At 37.1% G+C, this 27,499-nt stretch overlaps 1 protein-coding gene across 4 annotated transcripts in view; it reads right to left on the minus strand.

The window, feature by feature from the left end:
• LOC149074664 (uncharacterized) overlaps positions 1-27,499 on the minus strand; it is a 151,226-nt gene that overhangs the window by 13,393 nt on the left and 110,334 nt on the right. For 3 of the 4 annotated variants that reach the window (XM_089247100.1, XM_089247101.1, XM_089247102.1), the window contains 7 exons: positions 23,967-24,131; positions 18,892-19,002; positions 10,471-10,645; positions 9,779-9,960; positions 5,939-6,086; positions 1,947-2,070; positions 55-1,250 (listed from right to left, as the gene is read on the minus strand). In XM_089247100.1, coding sequence (XP_089103226.1) covers positions 55-1,250; positions 1,947-2,070; positions 5,939-6,086; positions 9,779-9,960; positions 10,471-10,645; positions 18,892-19,002; positions 23,967-24,131 — 2,101 coding nt within the window. Of the gene's footprint in view, positions 1-54; positions 1,251-1,946; positions 2,071-5,938; positions 6,087-9,778; positions 9,961-10,470; positions 10,646-18,891; positions 19,003-23,949; positions 24,132-27,499 lie in introns of those variants that run through there. The other variant, XM_089247103.1, reaches the window with a different exon arrangement.

Genomic DNA, 27,499 nt, shown 5'->3' on the forward strand with positions numbered 1-27,499 from the left:
GCTAAGCCAAATATGATTTCGAACAAAAATGTATACAAGTAAATATGCACTAACCAGATTGTTGATGACATCCACTAGATGTCTCAGAAGTCAAATCTTCCAATAGATGGCTTTCTGAAGGACTAAGTGGACTTTGAACACTTTGAGGCCATTCGGTGCTTATAGGTGCATTCGGTAGCGTTAAAGAAAAAGGTATGCTGTTATCACTTCTTCGACTTGCTATTGCTGCACGATTTGGTTCGCCAGAGCTTCGTACAATCACATCATCTTCTAAATCGTCAAGATCGAACTCGATTTTGGAAGCTTCGGATAGCCGACCAGTTTGATTGTCGTCCAACCAATCGGAGCTTTCACTACCAAATCCAGAAGTAGTAGCGGAATCGGATCGGTTGTAGGAAGAACGTGACGGAAAATATGTTGACAAGAATACGTTTGGGGAACTTGGTTGCAAGGTAGATTCAGTTGTGTTTTTTCCTATTCCTTTAATGCGTTCTGATTGTCTTGAACATGAAGATGTGTCATCTTTAGAAATGCTCATCACGTTGCTCCCAAAAGAAAATGGGAATCTACTTTCTCGTTTCCCAGGCTTCTTCCAAGAATCATACTTGATTTCTGTTTGGTTACTGCTGCTTCTGTCGCTATTTAAGACCTTCGATTCACAAACTTGTTGGTAGGAACCTGTTGAACCACATCGTTTCTCTCGGGTACAAAAACGCATGAATTTCCATTGACTATTACAACCTCTCGCAAGAGACTGATGGTGTCCTTGTCCTGTAGATATCTCCGAGATCAAAGATTCACATTTAATTTCTTTAACTGGAGACAGCACCGTAACATTCGTACTATTGCTGATGGAGGAATGAATATCTTTGATACTTGTTGTAAGTTCCAACACGCTTTCGCAGCTCCTGCTGTGATGAAGACTTTCCGGTTGTGACATCACTTCGGGAGTAGGAGGCCCACTGAAACTGAGTTTTGCTAAAGCTGTTGTCGGTGACTGCTCTCCAGCTTTGCTTGTTTGCGCAAATATATTCGGATTTATATCCGTTTTTATATTTAAAGACAGTTTAGCGGTCCGCATATCTGTTTTACACAACCTTTTTTGCCCACCAAGAGGTGTAAGAGATGGTTCACTATGCATTGACCCATCTCTTAGAATTTCTTCTCTTTTTAATTGCTTTTCAAACTCCAATAATTGACCGAGAAAATTAAAATTCGGTGAAATTGTAGGGCGCTTTGATTTGACGTACCTAAAGCAAAGATGAGAGAGAGAGAGAGAGAAAAAAATACATTACACTTATACATCACTAGTTTTTTACATGCTGTATATTTTTCATTTAAAGATTTCATTAATTTCCAATTAGAAAAACTCTAGAAAGGGCTCTTATATAACTCTTTACGGGCGGTATTCACCGACATGGTTTAAACTCTAGTCACAATTTTTTGATAAGAGATCGACACGGATTGGTTAAATTCAGGTTTTTAACCAATCTATATTGATCTTTTATCCAAAAATTGTGACTACAGTTTAAACCATGTCGGTGAATACGGCCCTAAGCGGCACAGCCGAAATCACTAAATCCCCTTCAAAATGTAAATTTTTTAAATGAGAGAGAAGTAGGCTTCCTTTCGATTTTCAGCAGGAACAAACTAAGAGGTGTAGTGGAAACGTGTTCTACATTGAAAAAAATCAACTATACAAAATATCTAGGCTTGTCGATGCTAAAATAAGAGGCTTTTTAAGAGACGAGATATCTCGTCTCACCGCTTAAAGGATTAAATGGAAGAGAGTGATCAAAAACTTTTTTAACTCTGAAAAATTAATTACACTTATAAGCGTCATCTTGACATCTATAAAATAAGTAGGCTACGTATTAATAAAGAATTAAAAAAAACAAAAAAAAACAAACAGTAACTGGTGAGGAGGAAAGCAAAATAAAACTCACCTATATCCATCATCAGATGACAATCGTAGGTACCGCATCACATAAGCTATTGCTATAGTGGGAGACCTTGATATTCCAGCCAAGCAGTGTATCAAAACAGAGCCGTTTCCTTCTCTTACTTTATCTATAGGTAAGCAAAAGACAGGAAATTTTCAAATAGACTTACAAACATTGTAAGGCTTAAAATATTTTACTATTGAGGAATATTAAGTAGCTTAAGAATATGAATAACTATCCTATCAATGAGAAAGAAAGAAGTTTCACTACAATATTGTTGAATATTTCAATATAATATTTTTCAATAATAATACAGATGCGATCGACCATTAGCTAATTTAGGTAACTGAAAAAAAGAAAAAAATTATCCTCCCAAATTTATCACTCTCTCATTTTAAAAAAAAAATAATTTAGACTACATCTGTCTCTTATTATTTAGCCCTCGTGTACATAAAGTGAGCATTATATGTTTAAAAATATATATATATACATATTTATTGAGCTGGCAGTTGATCACTGCAAGCGATATCATTGATTGACCATTTCGTTAGAAGAAACCTCTCTACAGCACTAAACTAACTCTAGAATTGTTTTTCGTTAAAATAGTAACAGAATTTATCTCGTAATTGGTGAGTTTGAGTTTATGCAAGAATGTCTCTTGTTTCCATTCTTCAGAATTTTGAATGTCTCAATTATGGCCTCATTGATGTAAAATGAATTCAGCATCATTCGACCATGTATGTTGGAACCTGTTACCATGAGACGATATAAAACATTGATGGACCGTATCAGAATGATTCCAGCTCTATAGACCAGTTACCGGGGCAGAACACCAGCACGATCAGCCCTAGTACCTTATTTTTTCATTGAGCTAATGAAAGTCACATGCTCACGCGAATGAACAACAATACGAATCCTCAGAAACATGAAACTCAACAAATAACACCAGTCCCAACAATCCAGAAATATAAAAATGATAAATATCAACTGCAAATCACACAATCGTCTCGGATACTCAGGACCACTCTTACCAGACACGGGGCTAGGTGCAAAAATAATAGCAGGGACCCCCTTACCCTCGACTTTTTTCTGATGTGAGAGAGGGGAATCAAAAATTAGGGGAAATGAAAATTTGGAATAAACGCAAGAAATGATTTCAGAATAGATGAAAATTTAGAATAAATGAAAGATGTAATTCCAGAACTGATGAAAATTCAGAATTCCAGAACTAATGAAAATTCAGAATTCCAGAACTAATGAAAATTCAGAATTTATGAAAGAAAGTATTGTTACTGTAAATGCGGGCCCCCAAAACGCGGGGCCCGGCGTGATCACATCTTTCGCATACCCCTGATGGTGGCTCTGGGGATTCTGCAGTATGAAATCTCGTCCTTGGCGATACAAGAGTGCTTAAGTAAAGTTCTTATACACCCGCCAACTTTTGGACCGCTCATCATACCCCCAATTAGCAAAACTTATCAAATTACGGGTGAATTTATTCACCGTCATTTATTCTACAAACGTGTGTGTATGAAAAAAAGAATTTATTTTTATATAAGCTCTCTTCACATACAACTTATGCCTAAAACTTTTAGTCCACCATTTTAAATGGATATTAGTAAAACAAAAAATAGTTACAAGTTTCTGAGTGAGTGAAAAAAATCACCGAGATATCGTACATTGAAACATTTTTTATGTTGTAAAGAGGTATCTCGGAAGTGAGACAAAATTTCATAGTACACATCAGTTTTCCTCAAACATTTGTCACTCGCAGCTCCCTTGTTCTCTATTCATGGTTCATCTGCGGCTTCCCTGAATAATTCAGTAGATACACTATGTTGCCAAAAATCTGTCCTTTTTGGAGTTTGCACTTTTTCTCGAATTTCTGGAAAAGTACTGAATGAATCGCTCTGAGATTTCGGCCATATATACCCGGTGTTGGTACCCACCATTTTCAGTGAAAACTTAGTCACGAGTGCATTTAGGAGACCAACAAAAAATTAAATAAGAAAAAAAAAATTATTTATTATTATTTCTAAAACTTTATATTTCGTTTCCTAGTGAATCAATTTTCATTTTGAACCAATAACCAAGAAATGGGTCGTCTCACCACGTTCGCGGTTTCGGAACAACCACCTAACCCCGTGCGCCCCGCGATTGGTTGGTGAAATATAATATTAATACTGTAACTTATTACAGTAAAACTTTAAAACTTCTTTTCTGCGGTCACCGGGTGGGACAAAAAAATTCGTCCGTAAATGTGGTGACCGTTAATCAGGGGTTTGAAATGCATATTTTTATTACACAAGGGGAAATCATTATTTGACCGTAAAAGAGGGGTGAGGGCATCTGATGGGTGTCCGTTAAGAGAGGTTTTACTGTAATGACTAGGGCTCAGATTTCTGTCTGCATATTTTTTAAAGTTTTTGTATATTTCACTATTTTTACGCGATGAAGCATATTTTGCATATTTTCAAAATTTTAAGGCATATTTTGCATATTTCATAATTATCCATAAAAAGTAAATTTTTTCCTAGCTATTCCAATCCCGCTTCAGACTGGTTTTTGCGGTTGCCGCCTCTGACGAGAGCTCTTGGGGCTAGGATTTTTATGCACTAAAAAAGGACGTCGTTGCTGATTGGTTGAAACCCTGAGTTTCGGGATTTTCTCTTCATGTACACTGATGTGTGGCTGTAAATAGATTAATCATCTGAATCGGTGTCGGTGATGGTAATTCGAGGGAAAAATTGGCTAAAATTGGTAAATAAGAGGGGTGAATTTTTAGCGTTTGTGGGATATTTTGAGTTTTATCAAATTAAAAGAATTATTTATTTATTTTAATTTTATGCTTTTCTAAAGCTAATACACTAATTGGCTAGGTATTTTTACCTATAGATGGCAGCACATTAATTCTGAATTCGTACGAAAACACTTGCTCAAAAGGGAAATTTTGGCTCTATGAGATTAGTTGGTAAAACGAAGTATTTCTGTTCATATATATAATAAGTAATGATTCAAAATAGTTTAGACTGCGTCAACACTTCTCATTATCATATTATTTTGCTAAAACTACTGTTACTTGAGATAGGAATGAAATATTTTTTTAGGACATATTTTTCGTTTTATAAGGCATATTTATAGTTTCAGCATATTAAAGCATAAATGCATATTTTATAGAACATTTTTTAGAAGTTTTTAGAGAATAAAAATCCTAGCCTTAGTAATGACAAAATGATGAAAAAATAAAAAAACACACAATACTAAGAATAAATAAATATAATCTTAAAAAATTGAAAGCGTGCGAAGAAAAAGAAACCGCAAACTGGATTCGAACTTCTAACCTTTGATACGATAAAACCACACTCTACGTGCTACACCAACTACGAACAGCAATCTTTTCCTGAACTAGATATATCTATTCATAAACTTCTGCTAATCACCGCGCCATACAACACGTCATGCGAGATACAATCCTATTTCACTGTTTCGTCCCGATCTCTACCAGCAACTCCTAGAGATAGAAGGCCTCCACACGCTGTTTGTGACGTCAGTAAGTAGTCCATTTTCCTATAGAATATTCAGGGAAAAAAATTCCCTGCTCGTGCCAGTATCATCGTTGTGCAAAAAAGAAATAATCGGGCTCAGAATTGGCGATTTCTATGCCCCACATCAAAATGTGGCAAACTTACTCGGTAGTCTGAATGACATTTATGGCAACCAGTGCGGAGGCCTTCTATCTCTAGGAGGTACTGTCTCTACACGCTACTGCTTCAGCAGGCGGAAAAAATTCAAGCATGCGCACTAGATTGCCTATGGAACATTAATGCACGAAACCACGCATCCGTAACTTCATTGGTTTACGTACGAAAAATTTTGGCGGATACTTTTTAAACAAAAATCTCGTATATGGGCTTAGTAGCACGTTAAAGCTGTTAGGAGAAAGGTAGACAAATTCAGTTTGTTGGCAGCATCAGATAAACACATTAAACACTTACCGACAAATCGGAACGCATCTGGAAAGAATGGCAGGAGCTTTTCACTGTAATTATCATTGACTGGTATTCTCATGAAATGTCCTTCAGGCAAAAAGTCAGGGGTTGGACAGCTTGTGCTCACATTCAATTCATATGTGATATTATGGTCCTGTAATATTATAGAAGTTTTAAATAAAACAGAAAAAAATTCTGAGTTGTTCAGAAAACACACGCACATTCTTAAAATAAGATTCAAATGAGTATGTGTAGCTCAAAGCATTATTCACTCAGAAAAAAAATCAATTACTGAAAAATATGTATATGTTATTACGGTAGATATATGATAAATTGGTGATTATGCATGATCATCAACCGTTTCGGCAAGATTGATAAATTTCGCAACATTTATTACTTTCATCGGTGATTACGCATATTTCCCAAATGAAGTTAGTAAGCTTGATAAATATGAAAAAAAAAATCATACTAGAGAGAAATATCACTTTAGTTAAACCACTTATCAGTTTTGCCAAAACACGATGCATACACAACATGTATATTTTGTCATAAAAATTAAATTAAAATAAGTGCGAAGAAGAATTAGAAAAATACAAAAAGTGTTTTAATTAGTCTTGTGATGTTGGTTTTCTTCACATTTGTCACCATGCGCAAACATCATAATTAACACTACCGATCAAATTCATCAGATTGAGACTGAAGTAGACATGTATAATGTCCGGTAAATTCAATTCATTGACGATTTATCATCTTTACCAGTACGAGATGGGGATTATACCGGGTGAATCCGACCTATTCTGCCAAACGAAAGGGGGTGATGGATGAGCCCAAGTGGATCATGAAACACCCCACCAACCCTTTCCTATCCCAAACCGTTTTCGAGTTACAGTGGATAATCCATTATGGAAAGAATATGTGTCAAGTCTAAAAAAACCTGCACTTGTGAAGTTTCTGAGAGATCTACACGCAAAAACTAAGCTCATATTTGGAAAGAACAATAAATAAATAAATAAAATAAAATAAATTAAAAAAATCTTGATGAATCATTTTCAAAGATGAATTTTCAAAGATCATTTTCTTGATGAATTTTCAAAGATCATTTTCTTGATGAATCATTAAAAAGATGAATCATTTTCATCGAAATATCTGAATTTATTGCCGAGCTACAAGTGCTGAAAATCGAAATGTCGCCAAAATTTTTCATCGCACATTACGCAAATACTCTTTTGGCTACAATCGGTCAAATTTACCAAAAACATGTCCATTGCACCAGCTTTCGAAACAGTTGCAATAAACCATATCGGTGTTCTGGTTCAGGAAAAATTTAGCCCTTTGTTCGCAATACATCACTGAAATCTGCGTTCGTCGAAGTAGGTATTCGACGGAAATTCGGAATTGGCGGTTACAAATTTTGGCAAAAATTTGATTTTGCAGAAAAAATCATATAAGGTACACCGTCAATCGACTACTTTTACAAGGGGACACCAGTATCGAATAGGTAAGGGACAATTCTAGGTTATGGTGTCACAGGGAATTTTTCTCTAATAGGGTTATCATAAATGGAATAGCTTACCCCTGGAGGTAGTTAATTCTAACACAATTGACACGTTTGAAAAGAAATACGATAAACATGTTGGGGTAAATCGAGAAGTTATCCATACTTTGAATAAGACAGCCATAAGTATTATCATGGGCATTGTATATTATTTCATCATGTATATATATTGTTTGTAATTGTATTTTTAATTGGGTTGCTGTATTTTTGAAATATATGACATCCATTTTATTATGGGCATCTTTCTCAGACACCTCGTTGGGCATTTTGCCTGTTGTGGTGTTGTATTTGTATAAGGTGATATTACAGGATCATCGACATCTACAGGATATCTGTATTTAATGGCCGGCTTCAATCGTTGAGAGATTGGTGAAGAGTAAAAAATCAAATTGTCGCCAAAAAAACCTACTAAAATTACTTCGACGAAAGCAGATTTCAGTGTATTGAGAACAAAGTTCTAAATTTCTCTTGAACCAAAACACCGGTATGATTTATTGTAGACTCTTTCGAAAGCTGGTACAATGCACAAGTTTTTGGTAAATTTGACCGATTGTAGCCCGAAGGGTATTTGCGTAATTGGCGATGAAAAATTTTGGTGACAATTCGATTTTGAACTTTGCCAATCTTTCAGCGCTTGTAGCTCGCCAATAAATCCAGATATATTTCGATGAAAATGATGTCATCTCTCTCTCTCTCTCTCTCTTACAGGATTTTTTTCGTTCTTTGAAAATATGTGCTTTGTTTGATTTAGATCTCTTAGAAACTTCACAAATGCAGGTTTTTTTAGATTTGACACATATTTTTTGCATGATTGATTATGCACCATAACTCGAAAACGGTTTGGGATAGGACAAGGGTGATAGGGTGTTTCATGATCTACTTGGGCTCGTCTATCACCCCCTTTCGTTTGGCAGAATAGATCGGATTCACCCTGTATAATACTTTATTCCAGTATTTCAATTGATTCATGGTCAGAATGAATGACAAAGTCGATTTGTGGTAGCTGGAATGAGATATAAAAATATTTTGTTTCAAACACACACGTACTAAATACCGCGTGAAAGAGATTGAACATGCGTTTGAAGAGCGTGTGAATTTTCGTTCGTCACAGCATAAAACTTCTCGATTCCTTGTGGAATGATGCAAGTCAAAACATGATTTTGACGTCATTGATTAAATCAAATGTGAGGGTCTGGGTCAAATATGGGACGTTCGAAATTATTAAAAGTTTTCAATATTCCAAAAATTATGTCTTGCATAAATTCTCAATTTTCATTAATTCTAAAAAGCTTCTTCTCTCATTAATTTCATATAATGAGTAATTATATATTTTTAATCATATTATATTAAATTAATTTATTGATATATTTTGGACTTCAAAAATACACGGTAATTCAAATTGGATGAAAGAATTGATAAATCAGATATAATTACTTTCAATCAGTCAAAATTTATATTTAGTTCTGAAGTTATTTTTTAAATTAATTGGAAATGTTCATTTATTTTGTTCATTCATTTTTTTAGTGGATACAGTATTCTGCATATATGAGGCTCGCGAAGATATAGAACCTTCAACACCAACCGAATTTTTTTCCCCTTCAAACCCTTCACAACTCTCAAGCACCATATACATGTTCTTCCTCCTCACCACCAACCTAACGTTCATCTGTAGAACTACTTCACCAAACACCATCTCTGGCCATATTGCAATTTACTGCCATTAATGAGATGGGTTGGAAATGAAGGCGCTGTCTATTGTTGGTCGCCTCAAGTTCGTTAGGGAAAATATCTTATCTATATCCTCCTTCGGGTTCGAACACAGGACCGTGACAGCAACCTTCACGGCAGTAGACGAGCATTTACCACCACGTCACTCGGGCGCATCTTCTGTAGAACTGGTTTTTGTTGGAAAGGAAAGCTTGCGTCATTTCCGTTTTATGGTGGATTAGAAAAATTCGCTCTCGGGGGGGGGGGGGGGGACTAAAGAAGTTTCACTTCAAAAACCTGGGTAAGGACTTTTTGGGCACGCTGTATAGTCACGCAAATGTCTTATACTTTTACACAGAAATAAGGAACTTTTTGTAGCCTCCGATGGAAGGAAAACTATATCTGGCTGAAAAAGGGAGAGAGAGAGAATCACCATTTCAATAAATTTTCACTTCTACGTTTTTAACATATATTAAAAAATTCAATGAACATGGTAAAAAAAAGCGTAGATAATTATAGGTCTTCCGATTGATATAAAGAAAAGAGGATATCAATAATATTGAAATAGATATATTTGAAGTTACCTTTAAGAGATCTTTGTTGAGAGCATCAAATTGGGATCCCAGATACAGAAAGGGCAAAATTCGAGTAGGGCCTTGATCGGCTATTGGTAAACAAGGCTGCGACAGAGAAGTCAAGGGAGGCACTTTACGCACTTTATCACCACACAGATCGGGATAAGCCTCTTGAAACGCTGTTAAACCTCCTAAAACAAATATTTTCGCATTTACACATAACTTTGATAGTAGTACTTAAACTATCATAAATCGACACAAGCGATTCCTATAATGAAATTACGCAATTCAGGACATGCATGAGCCAATAATGCAATAAAATTCAAGGATTTGTTGTTTATGTATTTGTTATTTTCAAGTTAGTTATACATTGGCTTAACAATTACTTAAGTTCTTCTTAAAACTAAATAACGAATGATGTGATAATTGTAGCAGAATAATAAATTTCTTCCGTTTTTTCCTTAACCCCTTGACAGTGTATTTTATTTCAGAAAAATGCACCAGAAATGGGAATCTTTTTCTTTGTTTGTTGTTGTGCATTATATCAGAAAAGATAAACGAATTTAATTCGGGCTTCAGGGAAAAGAAAACACTATTTTTTTGCCGCAAATATAATAATAAAATCACACAAATCTAAAATTTTTCTGTTTTCCGAACTGGACTCAGACTGTCAAGAGGTTAATTTTCTATCAGGAACTTACCGCACAAGAGGTTTACACTCCGAAATGCAACTTGAAGTTTCTGCAGCAGAATCGCCGTGAAGCTGTCCGGTGGCAAATTGGTCAGATCTTTGGATTGCTGGTCATATACCACAATATCAAAAGTGGTGTCTACATCACATTGGCAGGTATGAATAATAAGCTCTTTTACTGATAGCTGATAGAAAAAGAAAGAAAGGCTTCACGAATCAGATTTTAAATTGTAACTTCGAGAAGAAAGCACGAATTGTGTTTACTTGAAACCAAAATTGGCTGTTTAAACAGTGAATTCTCCATTTAAGTGCGAGACAGAATTTATTAAACACGTAAGACATAGGCATACATGTTCAATAGCATACAGAAAAAAAACACAGCTTTTCGTATAAATTTTGTATACGTGCTTTTAGCATACAATGATAGTAAAAACTTTTATGGAAATAAAACAAGAAACGTAACCTACAGAAATGAGACGTATCAGTTTAAGAAATATCAAAAATGTCTCTTGGCAAATGAAAACGATTCAAATTCAAGTAATCAACAATCATTAGTACTTAAGAAAGAGACATGTTTTATTTACAGTGTGTCCATAAATTCTTAAATACAAATACAAAGTCCACAAGAGGCAAATTGCCCAATGATGTGGCTGAAAAAATTATGCTAATAAAAAATGGATGTCAAATATAATAAAAAAAAAAGCAACCCAATATAAGAGCATATTCATGAAAGGAAAAAAACGAATAAGTAATACTATATAATACACTGTCCATAAAAAGATTATGGCTATCTTATCTCAGTATGGAAAGCTTCTCTATTTATCCCAGCAATGTCTATCGCATTTCTTTTTAAGCGTACCAATCGTGTTAGAATTCACGACCCCAGGTAAGCTATTCCATTTATTAACAACCCTATTAGAGGAAAACTCCCTGCTACACCACAACCTGGACCTGTCTCTTACTAAACTATACTGGTGTCCTCTTGTTGAAGCAGTTGATTGACGGTGTATTAATAACTCATAGTCCATCCTATCCGTCCCGTTGAAAATTTTAAACACTTCGATATAATATCTCCCGACATCTCTGAAAAGCCAAAGAATGATTTTAGGAGAATACGAAGGGACCTTTTTTAAGAATGAAAAGAAGCATTCTATTGCTGAACATTGTTCACCACCGTGAACAATGATCAGAAAACCTAAGCTACTTGTCAATGAGAATTCTCAAATCAGCGACCTTAGTTTCATCCGGGATAGTAATACCATTCGACTGGTAAGTGAAGGTCATATTCCATTCATTAGCCTATGGTGAAATCATATTCAAGTTCGGCTGAAGCATCTCCCTATCACTTGGATTCCCAACTACCCCCATTGACTTCACGTCATCTGCGAATTTGCTAACAATCCCATCGATAATCCGATCGAGTTTATCGATAAAAAGTGAAAAAAGTATGAGCGCAAGAACACTCTCTTGAGGGACTCCACTTTTGACAACTGTCCAATCAGAAAATTCGACGTTCACCATTCTGACCTATCTCTCAACCACGGTTCTATCTAATTCAACAAGTTACTCGCAATCCCAATCTCACGTAAACATTTCAAGAGTTTACCATGTTGAACCCGATCAAATGCCTTCTGGAAATCAAGATAAACTACGCCGGCATTTTCGTCATTTCCCAAAGCCTTAGTCACGTGATCATAGAAGCAAAGAAGGTTCGTTAGACATGATTTCTCTTCCCTGAATCCATGCTGATTATCCGGCAAAACATTATTCTCGTCTATTCACTTCATCAATTGCCTATTGATAATTATTTCGAAAATTTTCGAGAGGGAGCTCGTCAAACTCACTAGACGATAATTCGACACAGTTTCTCTACTACCCTTTCTCAAATATCGGAATCACATTAGCAAGCTTCCGGGCCCTTGGGACGATACTCTCAGCAACACTATTTCTGTAAATTTCTACAACTGGCCCCGACAGTTCATTAGCATATTTCCCTAGGACCCTAAGATAAATATCATCCCGGTCCTGGTGCTTTGCTTGCACATACATATTTTTAGAAGTTTTTGGAGTTCCACCTGAATATTGTTGAGGGCTTTATCAGCCCATGACACATCCGTAATTTGGATATCGTTTTCTTTATTAAAAACTGAAGCAAAAAGTCATTGAAAAAATTACACATGCCTTTATGGCTCTTTACCCAAGATCCTTCTATTGACGGGGGGGGGGGGGAACTGTCCCCTTACATCCATTGTTGGCATACTTGAAAAATTATTTTGGGTCAGCGCCAATGTTATCTGCCAACATAGAGAGAGAGATTCAACTTCCTTTTTACTTTCCCTAATCATCTTCAATGCCCTTCTCTCCAAATGCTCTTTTCTTTTCAATATAAAGATTACGCACGTTATCCGTGAACCAGAGGGGGTGTGATGAACAAACGCACTTTTTACGAACAACGGCACCACGTCGTGCAAAACAGAGGTTAATTTTGCCCAAAATCCTTTCCACTGACGTACCACACCAACTAACTCCAACCGGTCATTGAAAACTCCCGCTATCCTTTCTCTCAAAAGATTTAAAAAAAGAAAGAAAGTTAGTTCTTCGAAAACTATTCTTCTGTTATCAGCTTTTACCCGACGCAAATTTACAGAGAAAACTAACAGCACGATGATCACTAGAAGAAAACTCGTCCCCTCCCACCGAAACATGTTCAACGAGATTCTCGGAACTAGTGAGAACTAAATCCAAAATTTAAGTACCCCTAGTGGCTTCTGAAAACCTGCTAATACAAAAAATTATCGAGCGCTAACTTAAAAAAGCCTTTCTTATATTGATCTCTAGTCAATAGGTTCTCCCAATAGATATACCCGAGTAATTGAAATTTTTCTCAGGAACTTTTCAAGTTTGGAGATGTAGTTCGGATTCTTATTCGGTGGATTATAACAAACTCCTTTTAAATAGTTTGAAAGTGCATAAAAATTGAAAGAATTGATGTATTTGAATGCGGTTTGCGGAAAAGTACACTGCTCAAAACAATTAGGGGAGCAAGCAAAAAAGTGAATAAAACCGTGCGAGACAGCCACGTACTGGCATACAATGGATAGTACACGCGTATCAATGCGCAATACAGAAAAAAGACGTAAAAAAAATTGGAATTAAGCTTTAATTCTTTGAAAATATGGAAAAAACATGAAAAGATGATTTAGGGCAACAATTTGGTTACATGTAAACGATAAAAAAAAGCACTGTTTAGACATGATGCATGAGTTTTAATAGGGCGTGTGGTCTCCTCGAACAGCTAAGACTGCTGCACACCTGTTTGCCATGGATGCGATGAGGTTATCGATCAGACTTTGGGGAATACTGTTCCACTCCTCAAGAAGTGCAATCTGCAAGTCTCGGACAGTAACAGGCGGCCTTGGTCGCGCAGCAATCCGTCGTCAGAGCATGTCCCAAACATGCTCGATTGGATTCAGGTCAGGAGAGCACGCTGGCCATTCCATACGCTGTATTGTTTCAGCTTCAAGCATGTTCTCCACCAGACGAGCTCTATGCGGTCGGGCATTATCATCCTGGAAAACAAAGGAATCTCCAATGGCTCCAGCGTAAGGGATGACATGAGGTCGCAGTATCTCGTCTGCATACCTTCGGGCCGTCAAAGTGCCATTCCGAATGATATGCAGGTCCGTACGTCCGCCTATGCTGATTCCACCCCATACCATCCAACCAGCTCGTCTGTATTGTGACCTTTCACGAACGAATGCGGGGTTATTTCGAGTGCCCCTGTCCCTCCATACCAGAACACGTCGGGTGTCACACTCCAGACTGAATCGGGACTCGCCTGTAAACAGCACTTGGCTCCAATCATGTTGCTCCCAATCTCGATGTTCAGCAGCCCATCTTCTTCGGGCCGCACGGTGGCGTGGGGTCAACGGAATGCAGACCATTGGCCTACGTGCATAGAGCCCTCCCTCATGAAGCCGATTACGTACTGTTTGGCTGGACAACCTTCGTCCTGTTGCCAAGAGCAACCGTCTTTGCAGCTGCGTAGCATTCTCTGTTCTGTTTCGACGGGCTGTTAACCGTATATACCGGTCATCAGTTGCTGTAGTGCCGCGTGGCCGACCTTGCCCTGGTCGACGTCTAACATTTCCTGTTTCTTGGAATCGATTCCACAGCCTTGCAACAACACTTCTGGCGACTCCAACAGCGTCCGCGACACTACGTTGTGTTTGCCCGGATTCCAGTCTGCCTATAACACGCCATGCCATGGATTCCGGTAAATCACGTTGTTGAGACATCCTCAAGTCACCTTGTCTCAAAAAAAAAAATACTGCGCAATCGAATTTCACAGTTACGGCAGTAAAACAGACGTTTCTGCAACATCCCGATTTCTGCCCTTATCTCCTTTTTCTGGTTTTTGACGTCATGAACTTCGATTTGCATATGAAGTTTTCTTCTTCCGTTTCCTGCTAGGCTTTAAATTATGGATGATTCATTTTATGTTACTTATCGGTATACATCTTTGCGTAATTTTGTTAAAGCCATGTGCTCCCCGAATTGTTTTGAGCAGTGTATTTCTCACGAAAGAGAATTTTTTTTTGGCAGAGAAAAAAAATATTTCAAGTTTGTGTTGCTAGAGGACGCTGCACGAAAGCTAATCACTGCAAATATGAAAATCAGATTCATATAAAACGCAGGGTGTACGATGAACAGCTCATGTCTGTATTTTCCTGTAACTGACGCTTACATGAGTTTTTCATGTGATGTTGACATTGGTGGATAAAGCATTATTGAAGTTGTTTTATCTTAGCCACACACGAATGTTGCGGACACAGAAGAGATTGAAGAAATGTCCAATCACACTTGTATTGTTTTCGTGCAGTACCCTCTATCGTTAACAATTTGAGCTAAATTTTGTTTTCTGTACCAAAAAAAAATCCTCCATAATGAGAATATATAACTTTTTTGCAAACCGCATTCAAAAACGCTACTAATTCCTTCAATTTTTATGAATTTTTAAACTATTTATGAATTTATGGGACAGCCCCTATGGAAAATAAAGAGTAGATATGTACTATATGTAACAAAGGAGGGAATTTCTCGCTCGAACAAAGCAACGTGCATTACTTTAAGCTGAAGCACTTGACAAAATTGAATTAAAAGTTTGAAAGGAAAAAATCTTTTCGACGGGAGAAGAAACTTCGCCAGATAGCGTACAATACTTGTACTTACAAGTACGAAGTGAAAAGACTTGGTCAATGTTATCCGAAAGAAAATTTTTGAAGGGTAATTTCACTCCTCCCCAAAATTTTAAGGGGTAATTTTGCTAAATGAGGGGTATTTTTTATGAAAAAAAGAGTAATATACACTGTGTATTAAAGCAATACACATACTTAAAATTTGAAGGAGCATTTTTACTCCTCTACGAAATTTGGAGGGGTGAAATTGAATTTGATGTGTGAATCACGCGTATAGATGCGTATTGGCGAATACTGGTCAAGATGGATCGAAGCTTATTTTTACGAGCTCCAACCGCAACCGATAGCTGTTGGATAGGATTGATTAGGTTTCGGTTGGAACTCGCTACTCGCACTTCATAGAAAGTTTTGGCCCCACGATTTAATCAGTTGTGGAATGGAAAATGAATTCTTCAGGGATAGATCTCGTTTCAGGAAATTATCGCCAAAAATTTTGTTTGATGTAATGTGTGGGAAGATGGTAATTTTTTTTATAGTTAAATATTTTGTTCTAGCAACATGTATACAGGACGATTATTTAATTCTCCTTGTCTCATTTTACTGGCTAACCATTGATCCTAGAGTCACACTTTGAATTAGAAAAAGTATCCAAATAACGTGTAGAACTTGATTACTTCATTCATGTTGCAAGGGGTTGTGTAGTTATCCAAATAAAAAAATTAACTTTTTAAACCCTAATTAGGAAGTTGTTGTCCGGTCTCTCTATTGAGGCCAACAAAAAAAACTCCCACGTTTCTAAATGCTATATTCGGAGACATATTTGAATTCAAAAATCAGAGGGAAATTGGAAAAAAACGGCATACACTAACGAACAGCGGTTCTTTCCCAAATTTCCGTCGATTTTAAATTCAAATATCTCTGTAAATATTGCACGTGGAAGTTGTTTTGTGTGGCTCAGGAGAGACAGTGCAACAACTTTCAGACTGGGTTTTTGAGGACGGGGTACCCGCATTAAAAAGTTAACATTTTGATAACTATACAACCCCCTTGCAACACGAAAGAGGTATCTGAGTTCTACACGTTATTTGGGTAATTTTTATAATTGGAAGTATGCCTCGATGATCAACGGTTCAACAGTAAAATGTGGCAAGGAGAATTAAGTAATCACCCTGTATATACATCTTCAATCATCGCAGTCTACGTAGATAACGTTGATCGAGAAATGGTCAAAAAAAAACTTTTAACGTTAGATAAATCGTTCGGATTTTGAGTAACGATGTTTTCGATTATGGGGGGAAGAAAAGGACTATGCATATCTAAGAAATACCATTATCTGAACATTTTCATTGCGTATGTGAAAGAAAAAAGAAAGAAATGCTTGTTGGAAGTTTGGCAAGATCATTATTTTACGCAATGCTTTGTTTACGTGATTGTGCATAGCTCGTGAAGCTTTATTATCAAAATAACGTCAATATGCTTCTGTTTCACTTTCATTTTTTGGACTACGAAAAGCTTACGAAAAAGTTGCATCACTGGGTCATTAATTCAAGGAAAATTATCTATATAGAGCGTAATTTATCTCTCATATGCCACCAGAACAAGAGCGCGTGTAAAAAAGTGTAACACTGTGTTTTGGCATTGTCATAATGGAAGGCTAATTCTGAAAACGAATCTAGTAGTGCTTGGGCAATATTTTAACAATTGAATAAGTTGTCTTGAAAAGCTTACGCAAAATTCTGAATTTTTTTGGCTAAGAATCTAGCAACTGCTTCCATGAAAAGCGGGGATGCGCTAACATGTATCTCCAGGGCTGTCTTAAGAGCATCATGGGCCCCCGGGCCAAGTGGTTTTTCTGAGGTCCTACCTTGTAAATTCTAGAAACTTCCAACCGTATCTCATTTTTGTGAGGCCCCTCTTCTCCTGAGGCCCCCGGGCCGCACCCGAGTGGGCCCATGCGTATCTCTTCTGGTTTCTAGCTGAAATGAATGTGGGCGATGCATGGCCGTTTGATGAAAAGATGAGGCATACTTTTATCGGGAGGGCACTGCCAGCACGCACACACTTTTTTGGATTGGGCCACTGAGAACCCAGATGGGTTTGAACGTATGCCTTTAGACTAAGCGCAAATTGAGAAGCGTGCAGCCTTCGGGATACGTCGCAGGGCAGCACTCTGTTTTGCAGCCAACGGAAATCAAAAGGACCGCGCAAATTGAGACACGAGGCGACATTTCACGTGTAAGTGCACACTCGTTGGCACTGCTGCTGAGCCGCTTACAGTCACTGAAAGTTTTTTGCGTAATGTGGCTTTACTACCATAAAAATTGAAATCAACTATATAAGTAACTTGTTTTGACATTGCAATTGTATATTGACAAATGCTGATCGATTTTGTTATCCCCACACCTCCGACAGTACGAATATTCTGACACGACAATTATCATGCAAAATGGAGCAACCCTTGACACAAGTTGAACGCTAAGTCCCCTACGATGTCATTTCATAGTAGACCGAATAATTATAATAACTCCACGTGACTTGGTTATGGTGATATTTGAAAAGTTTGGTTTATTAAGGACAGGTGGATAAATGATAAATTAGCAACTTTGAGACACAGAATTACGCTTCATGTGAAGCGAATATGTAGAGATGCACTGTTTTATGCGGTTCACAGAATTGAATTTTTGGAAAATATGCAATTTCAAACCGTTTTTGCAATTGAGCCGGAATTAAGAACTATTATTGAGAAAAAAAAAATCACTGTCAACTGCAACTTTTTATTTATTTTTTGAGTATCATTGTGTGTGTGTGATAGACCACCATTTTACATTCCGGTGGTGAATTCAAGAATTGCATTTTTTTTCCATAAAAATTGAATTTTCACTATGTTGAAAGCCTGTTCACTTGTACAGTACATTATACTGTACCTGACTTTACATTTGACTCGGTAGTTTTTGTTATTTTTTACAAATCACGCTCCACTTTCTCTTTGTATTATGGTTACCCTCATTTACAAAAAAATTCAAAAGCTAAATGATGCATTCTCAGCCACCTCATTGGGCATTTTGCCTGTTGGGGGCCTTGTATTTGTATATTAAAATCAAGAAAAATGCATTTTCCCTTAATAAATAAAATATGAAAAAATGCAGTCGGTACATATTTTTTTATACATGAAAATATACGTAATATGAAAGCATTAGATATGATGTTTATCGCTTGGTCTGAATATTTCTTACCTTGTCTTGCTGGAGCCTACGCTTCACAATTTTCGAACAACAAACATTAACAGCAGTCGACACGTGACAAGCATTATATTCTATGAATGATCGGCAATCGATGATGAGTACCTACAAAAAATAAAACAATTAGTACATATAAATTTTCAAATCCATATGAGTTATCATAAAATACAATTTAAATAATTTTGAATACTCGTTATTACCAACTAATTCTGGTAATAATCTTATTTGGATAGTAAAGAGCAATATACGAGGAAAAATTCTATCAAATCGAAGCACGTGTGCATCCGAACGCATTTCTATATACACTCATTGCCATAAAAATTTGCGCACCAAGAAATAATTGTGGGATCGAAACGAAAGTTGGCCTGAAGGTACATGTCGGGCAGATATGCAAATGATTAGAAATGCAGCGTGATTGCGCATTGCGTAATGCCACTAGAGGGCGTTGAACTTCGTTCTCCTTGGAGTATAAAACAGGTAAGCAGAGCTTGCTGGAGTGTATTTAATCGTTTGCAAAAGAAATGCTGAGGTAGACATGTCGTTACGCCGCCGTCGAAGGCCATATGAGCAGTTGTCAGAGTTTGATAGGGGAAGAATCATTGGAATGATGGAAGCTGGGTGGTCAGCTCGGCGAGTAGCTCGTCAACTAGGCCGTTCTGATTTTACTGTGAGGAGGTGTTGGGACCAGTGGACAGAAGAGACGTCATTTACACGGCGACCAGGTTCAGGACGCCCTCGACAGACCAGTCGTCGAGAAGACCGTCACATCATCCGAAACGCACGCGTAGAGCCAACTGCCTCATTGGCCGCTATCCAGACACAGGCAGCAGCTTCACTACGGGCCCCTGTGTCTTCCCGAACCATCGCAAGGTGCCTGGCTGAAGGACATCTGGTATCGCGGCGCCCATTACGTGTGCTGCCAATGACACCCACCCACCAACGCCTCCGTTTGGAGTGGTGTCGAGCACGACGGGATTGGACTGCAACGGAATGGAACCAGGTCGTCTTCAGCGACGAATCGAGATTCAACTTGAGCAGTGATGACAATCGTGTTCGTGTGTGGAGGCCCCGTGGTGAACGCTTCAATCCTGCCTTCGCTTTACAGCGACACACCGCTCCCACAGCTGGTGTCATGGTATGGGGTGCCATTGCTTACGATACACGGTCACCCCTAATATTGATCCATGGCACAATGACAGCCCAGCGGTACGTCCATAACATCCTTCAGCCACATGTGTTGCCACTCATGGCAGGGCTCCCAGGAACCATTTTTCAACAAGACAATGCTAGGCCACACACAGCAAGGATGTCACAAGACTGCCTCCACCACATTACCACCCTTCCCTGGCCTGCTCTATCCCCAGATTTGTCACCAATCGAGCATATCTGGGATCATTTGGGACGGCAAGTTGGACACCCTATGAGGTTGGTCGAACTAGAGACGCATTTACAGCAACTGTGAGATGTCTCGGGATATCATACGGAACTTCTATGCCTCAATGCCCGCTCGTATCGCATCGTGCATTCGCGCTAGAGGGGGTCCAACAGAGTACTAAAACTTCTGTTCATCTGTACTTTTTTCTGCAATAAATGATCCTTTGTCTTGGATTTTCTAATCACTTACTTATATCAACGTAGTACTTACATGTGTACAATTTCGTTTCATTATGACGACTTCTTTTGGGTGCGCAAATTTTTATGGCAATGAGTGTATATATCTGGAATATTTTCTCTTGATTTCTTCCCATCACGGTTATGTTATAAACACTGATTGGTGAAAAATTCACTAAAAATCTCTTGTTTGAGCGGAATCCAAACTACATCATCACAAAAACGTTCATGATATGAATATTTTTTTTAATAGGGACAGAACACAATACACAAAAACATACATTCAAAACAACTCAGGAAAAACATAAAATGACATACATGACGATGACAGGACACTCTGTGACCCCAAAAGGGACTAAAAATTCTTCCAGTGAGTCAATATGAATTATGAAAGAGTAAATTTTTGATTAAGCGACAGCCTTGTGTTAAAGTACTGATTGGTTAATATTTTATAAAATCACTAGCTGTTACCCGCGTCTTAGCTCGAGTGGATTTGGTAATCTGAAAATTGCTCTGCGACGATTTCCCCCATATAACATTTGAACAACGGATTTGAATTAAAAAAACCCCGTAGTGAATCTTTGCATCATGAAATGAAACTATTGACCGAATTTTATATTTATAACTTCGGCGGCTTCGACTCGGCATGATTTTTCTATATTCCCCGTTTGGCGAATCATGTTCATTAGGCCGCAATTAAGTATCTACTCTAACCTTTAAACCCCCCTCCTTATGCCCCTCTTGGGGGTCGAATTTCGAAAGCAACTTCTTACTGAGTCTTTACATGTAAAATGAAACTATTGAACAAATTTTATACTTATAGATTCAGCGGTTTCGGCTCAGCGACGACTGCCTCATATAACCTTTGAACCTCTTTTGACGTTTGTGGTCGCATTTCGGTAAATCCTTTTCTTACTGAAAATAAAACTACTGGCCAAATTTCATATAGTTTCAGTGGTTTCGGCTCGAAATGATTTCTCTATATAACCTTTGAACCCTATTATGACTCCCCCCTTAGGGGTCGAATTTGGGAAAACCCCTGCTTTGTAAATCCTTACATCATAAAATGAAACTACTGATCGAATTTCGCAATTATAAATTATGTAGTTTCAGATCGGCATGATTTCTGTATGGCACCTTTGAACCCAAATGATGATCCCCCCCCACTATGAACCCAAATGATGATCCCCCCCCACTATGAACCCAAATGATGATCCCCCCCACTATGAACCCAACTTTGCAAAACTACTTCTTAGTGAGCCCTCACATCATGAAATGTAACAACTGGCCAAATTTTGTATTTATAGTTTCAGTGGTTTCAGCTCGGCATGCTTTCTATGTATAGCCTTTGAACCCTCTTATGAGCCCTCCCCCCTTGGGGGTCGAATTTTTAAAAACCCCTTCTCAGTGAGCCTAAAATGGAACTATTGGTTAAATTTCATATTTATAGTTTAATCGGTTTCGGCTCTGCATGATTTCTTCATATAACCTTTGAACCGTATTATGACCACTTAGGGGCCCAATTTCGAAGAACCCCTTTTTGGTCGGTCTTTACATCATAAAGTGAAACTACAGGCCAAATTTCGTATTTATAGTTTCAGCGGTTTTGGCTGGCCTTGATTCCTCTGTATACCATTTCGACCCCGTTAGGTGTCGAATTTTTAAGAACCCCTTCTTAGACTGGGCCATCATAAATTGAAACTACTGATAAAATTTCACATTTATAGTTTCAGCGTTTTCGCATCTCAGCATGATTTCTCTATATAATATTTGACCCCCCCCCCCATAGGGGTTCAATATTGATAAATCCCTTGATAGTGAATCTTTACGTCATAAAATAAAACTACTGACCAAATGTTATATTTATAGCTTCAGCCTTCAGCTGTTTCGGCTCGGCGATGATGAATCAGTCAGTCAGGACATATTATTTTATATGTATGGATAACATGTCCTGACTGATTCATCATTGCTGAGCCAAAACCGCAGTAGAAGGAGTTTTTCGAAATTCAACCGTCTGAAGGGGTCATGGGTGGCTCAAATGTGATATGGGGCATACATCACTGAGCCGAAATCACACCGAAGCTATCAATATGAAATTTTATCAGTAGTTTTATTTTTGGTGCAGAGACTTATAAAGGTTTTTCAAAATTCAACGTCTAAGGGGGTCTTGAGGGGGGCACAAAAGTTATGTGGGGTATCGCAGATCTCAAACTGCTGAAGCTATAAATATGAAAATTTGGGGAGTATTATCTATATATATAAAATTGATTTTCTGTCTGTCTGTGTGTGTATGTTCTCTATACAAATCTTCAATTTTAGATCGATCTTCGCCAAATTTTGCATATATACCAAATGGGACCCGACTTGAACGATAGACCACTTTAAAATTTCGTCAGAGCAGGGCAAATGCCCCAAATGGGCAAAAAACTGTCGGGCAACAATGGTTTTTTGGGCCTCAACAATCACTTTCGGAACGTTTACTTTCGTTACCGTGATTTCCTAGCAATGCGTTTCAGACGCGTATATGCCTTTACAATGGTTTGTCACTTTTTCAATAGTCGTCAGAATCATTATCAGCATCACTTTGAGGGACAAAGGATGATGCCCATGGAAATCAGTGTTAAAATTGTCAATTTTACTGTAGAAATGCGGGAATTTAGTGGGGGGTTTCCTGCCATCAATAATTTTAAAAATTGTATTGAATTCTCGATTTTTTTGAAATATTGAGTTCGCTTAGAGATACGAAGCCCAGGAGATTAAATATGAAGTAATTAGCCGGACCTACTTTTGAGTTTGATATCCATGCAATGACATTGATTTCAACTTTTTATTTATATCTCCTCAAGCATGAAAATTGATGTCTCCGTATTGTCTTTTGATATTGAATTGCATAATTCATGTGGGTTAGGATATTTTAAAATTAATTATGGGTCCGTGAAGTACATCGAAGAAATTCCACAGCTTTAATTAAGCATTTTTTGAAGCAGATGCATAACTTAAAGTTCGCGGGGGGAATCGAAATACCAGCGACCCTTTAAAAAAGGAAAAAATATTCATTTCTACGTTTCTTTGAATCTAGATTTCTTTATTTCATGATTCGCGCAAAAAGTCGCCATATTGGTTAACTTGAACACGGTTTGCATGTCCCTCAAAGAAAGAGGGAGATATCACGTGATCCAAAAATCCTCATTGAAGAAAACCCGGGCAGCGCCGGGTATTATAGCTCTAGTATTTTATAATATAGACTCACTAAGAAGGGATTTCTGGAAATTCAACCAGCAAGGGTGTCATGAGGTGATCAAATGTTATATGGGAGAAATCATCGTCGAGCAATTTTGAGATAACTAAATCGACGCGAGCAAAGCCGCGGGAAACAGCTAGTATAATCCCATAACGGTTACTAAAAATTATGTTTTTTTTTCAAAAAAAAGGTTTCCGTACGTAAATGCATTTCATACGTTTTCGATTCTGTTCTTGACAACAGAAGCAAGTTGATGGACATCAATTATGCAAACGGACGGTGCACAGCAACTGGTCGACGACGACATCATCTTTAATCCTCGACCACAAGCGGCGACGACCTCTCGTCGAATTGGACCCTCTTCAATGTCATCTCGTATCACCTGAAAATATGGTCGTAAGATATAACATATGTATAAAAGAAAATTACAAATACGAATTTTAACATCTTACTTTCCTACTTCCAGTCGGGAATAATTTCCAGATGCAAAAATACCCTGTTTATTGGATATGGGCTAAACTTTTCTGTCCGGACCCGCCGCGCAGAACCATTCAAAAACCTGTTTTTAGCTCACAGAGTGGGACGGTTTTGACGGAAAACAGGTTTTTGCGCATTTGGCCATCGAGATAGAGCGGCGGGTTTAGACGCGGATTTAGAGATCCTTATGCACACAGGCAAAACAGATCGGGTCCGAGTTAAGTCCGAAACACTAAACTGACGTGATGTGATTTCACGTCATGTCAGGGACAGTGTGAACTATGATTCATGGGAATTCCACATCACATAATTTCGGCGTCACAAAATTTCCACGAATCAGAATCAACAACGTCTCTGACATGGCGTGATAATCACATCACGTCAGAGTAGTGTGTTTTGACCTTTAGTCTTCTCTCGAACTCTCTCACATGCGCAAACGAATTCATTGCTATGGTAAAGATAGATGCAATTTAAAAAAAAAATAATAATAAAAATAAGTAAAAAACACCGCAAAAAAAAAAAATATCAGACGCGATTTCTTTTTTTTTAAACCGATTTCTGTAGTATTGCGAATCTCTTCCGTAGCTTGTTGCGGCCATTTCCGTAGCATATATATATGTATATATTTCATTCATTGTTGAAGAGTATTCATTGGTGGTTGAGGAGTCCTACTCCCTTTTGAAGAAATTATTAAAAAATATTCACAAACAGTATCAAAGATAAAGATAAACGGCTTGAATCATTTGAAAGAGAAAAATTGTTTCAAATTCATTATTTTACTTACTACAAAACGCGCACCTTCAGTGACGCGGAGGATGTCAAGCCCATATAGCATTTCTTGCCACGTCATTTCTAACATGGGTGTTACGAAGAATTAAAAGTAAAAAAAAAACCTTTTTTTAATTTATTGATTTTATTTTTCTTGCCACTGAACTTTTTAATTGAATTAGTGAAATTTTTTATTTTTCATACCTAAACTTACATAAAATTAAAAAAAAAAAAAATCTGTTAAAGATATAAAGAGTTGAAACGGCTTAAAACATTTAAAAGAGAAAGTTCCAAAGTTCGTTTTTTTATTTTTTATTTCCATATCTATTTTACTTCAATCTTCACTTCCGTTCTCTATAACACCGATGTTGCAAATAACAGGGTAAGAAATAGCTGACACGGTAAAGCTATACAGCATAGCTTCCAAAACTTTTTGCTCCCCCCCCCCCCCTTCAGAAATGTTTTTCTCTCATCGTCCCAACTCAAGTGAACCCATAGGATCCTATGTTAAATTCGTAACTTCTATCACCCCCACCCCCCGGACCATTCCAACGCCCACCAGGGGGTAATATTGCCCACTTTGGGAGACACTGCTATATAGGTTTAACATCCTCTGTGTCACTGTTGGTGCGCATGTAGAAACTTTTTAGTAAATAAAAAAGCTTTGAAACCTTTTCTTTAAAATGCTTCAAGCCATTTGTCTCTATCTTTAATACCCTTTTTAAATATTTTTTTTCGAAGGGGGTCAGGTCTACTGGACCACCCTCTACCTTCAAAAATTATACAGACTTATATTGTTTAGCTTAATCTTTTTATGGGCAGTGTATTATTAATTTTTTTGGTGATAAAGAAATTGTTATATTAGATATTTTGCTTATATTTGACAGTCATATTTTTTATGGGTATAATTTTTCAACCGCCACGTTGGGCAGTTTGCCTGTTGTGGCCTTTGTATTTACCGTATTACGTAAGAGATAGTAGTGAAATTTAAGTAAAGGTCATAACTAGGGCTCGTTCAGTTAATCAAGTCGGTTAATAGATATATTTAGAGTGAGATACATGGCTTTTTCTCAGCCCGAGATATCAAGGAAACAGCAGTCCCGGCGGAGACGTGATGACTTTTCTTCCGAGTCCGCCTCAGCAAAAATATCCGGAAAATAACTGTTTCCTTAATAGATATATTGTTCACCGCTGTTAAATATTTTAGTTGAGTTAATCGACTCGGTCAATCCGATTAAAATTTTTATAAAAAGTTCAAAATTTATTTTTGTTTGTTTGACGAAACTGATTCGATATCTTGAATTATATTCCTAGTTATAACATTTCGGATAAGTGACCATAGTTAAAAATATTTGAATCGATATTTTGATCGAATGTTTCGACATGGGGGAAATACAAGTCGACTCAACGGAAACGATCCTTTTAAAGAAAGTTCAGGATCAGACAAAATTATTTTAGTTGTATACTTTAGCTCAGCATTACTTAAAGCTTGTAGCCTTGCCTTAATTTCTTGATCTATTCTAATATTTGTTTACATTTAGCGAATAGGTGAGTGCGAAAAATGAATATATATTTTTATAGCGCACGCATCAATTAACTCTTTATTTGGCAGTGTTGCTCTCAAAAGCAACATGGTTTTCTTAAATCTTTCAAATAAAGGCATTTTATATTTTTGAGCTCGTTTCGGCATTGATACTTCTAAGCAATTCCTAAACATTCAATTTTTACTTATGAGCTGTTCATGAAGTCTTTATAATTACCAGCAGAATGGCTCAAAGGTGCACGTCTCCTATTTCTTGAAAAGAAAAGAACAATTTTTGACCCTTGCATTTTGGACAGAAATACTATGTGTGGACATTGAATATGCATAGACATTGCTGTGCATTCCTCAACAATGATAGAAAAGTAAGTTGACAAACAATAAATTACATTTTTATACTATGTAAATCATATAAATACAGTGTGCTCCCTGAAGTGCAAAATCAAATATTTTTTCAAATATTGACAATATTTTTTTTTTGCCAATAGTACTCAGGGTACCTTTTATTTGCTTAATATAACCCCTAAAAGTATTTCTCTTCTGGTTATTTCAATGCTCACCAATTAAAGGGATAATAAAAAAACCAGTTTCCTAATAAGTTTGTTATAAATTAATAGCCCACACACATTTGAAAATATTCGATTGAAATTAATCAGTTGATTTATCGATTAAAATTTTGTGATTAAGGTTGAGTACGTCATTTTTGAAGAAAATATCGATTTTTATTTATTTATTTTTTATGAAAGCCCCATTTATTGTAATTCCAAAACAGGCCTTGTTTTGTTTATATGAAGGTTAGAGCCAAGGTTACGTTCAGTGTTGGGTTTGTAAATTCGCGAATAAAAACCTAAACGTGTTTTACGAAGAATGCTATTTTTGACATTTTCAAACCTGAGTTTGAAACATGATTTTTCTAAAAATATATTGATTTTATCATTTTCAAAACTTTTACAATATTTTTCTAT

This window comes from Pholcus phalangioides, unplaced genomic scaffold (assembly GCF_987345545.1).
Source record: "Pholcus phalangioides strain wild (caught in Gottingen) unplaced genomic scaffold, Ppha-v1.0 ptg000017l_1, whole genome shotgun sequence".
NCBI classification, from domain to species: Eukaryota; Metazoa; Arthropoda; class Arachnida; order Araneae; family Pholcidae; genus Pholcus; species Pholcus phalangioides.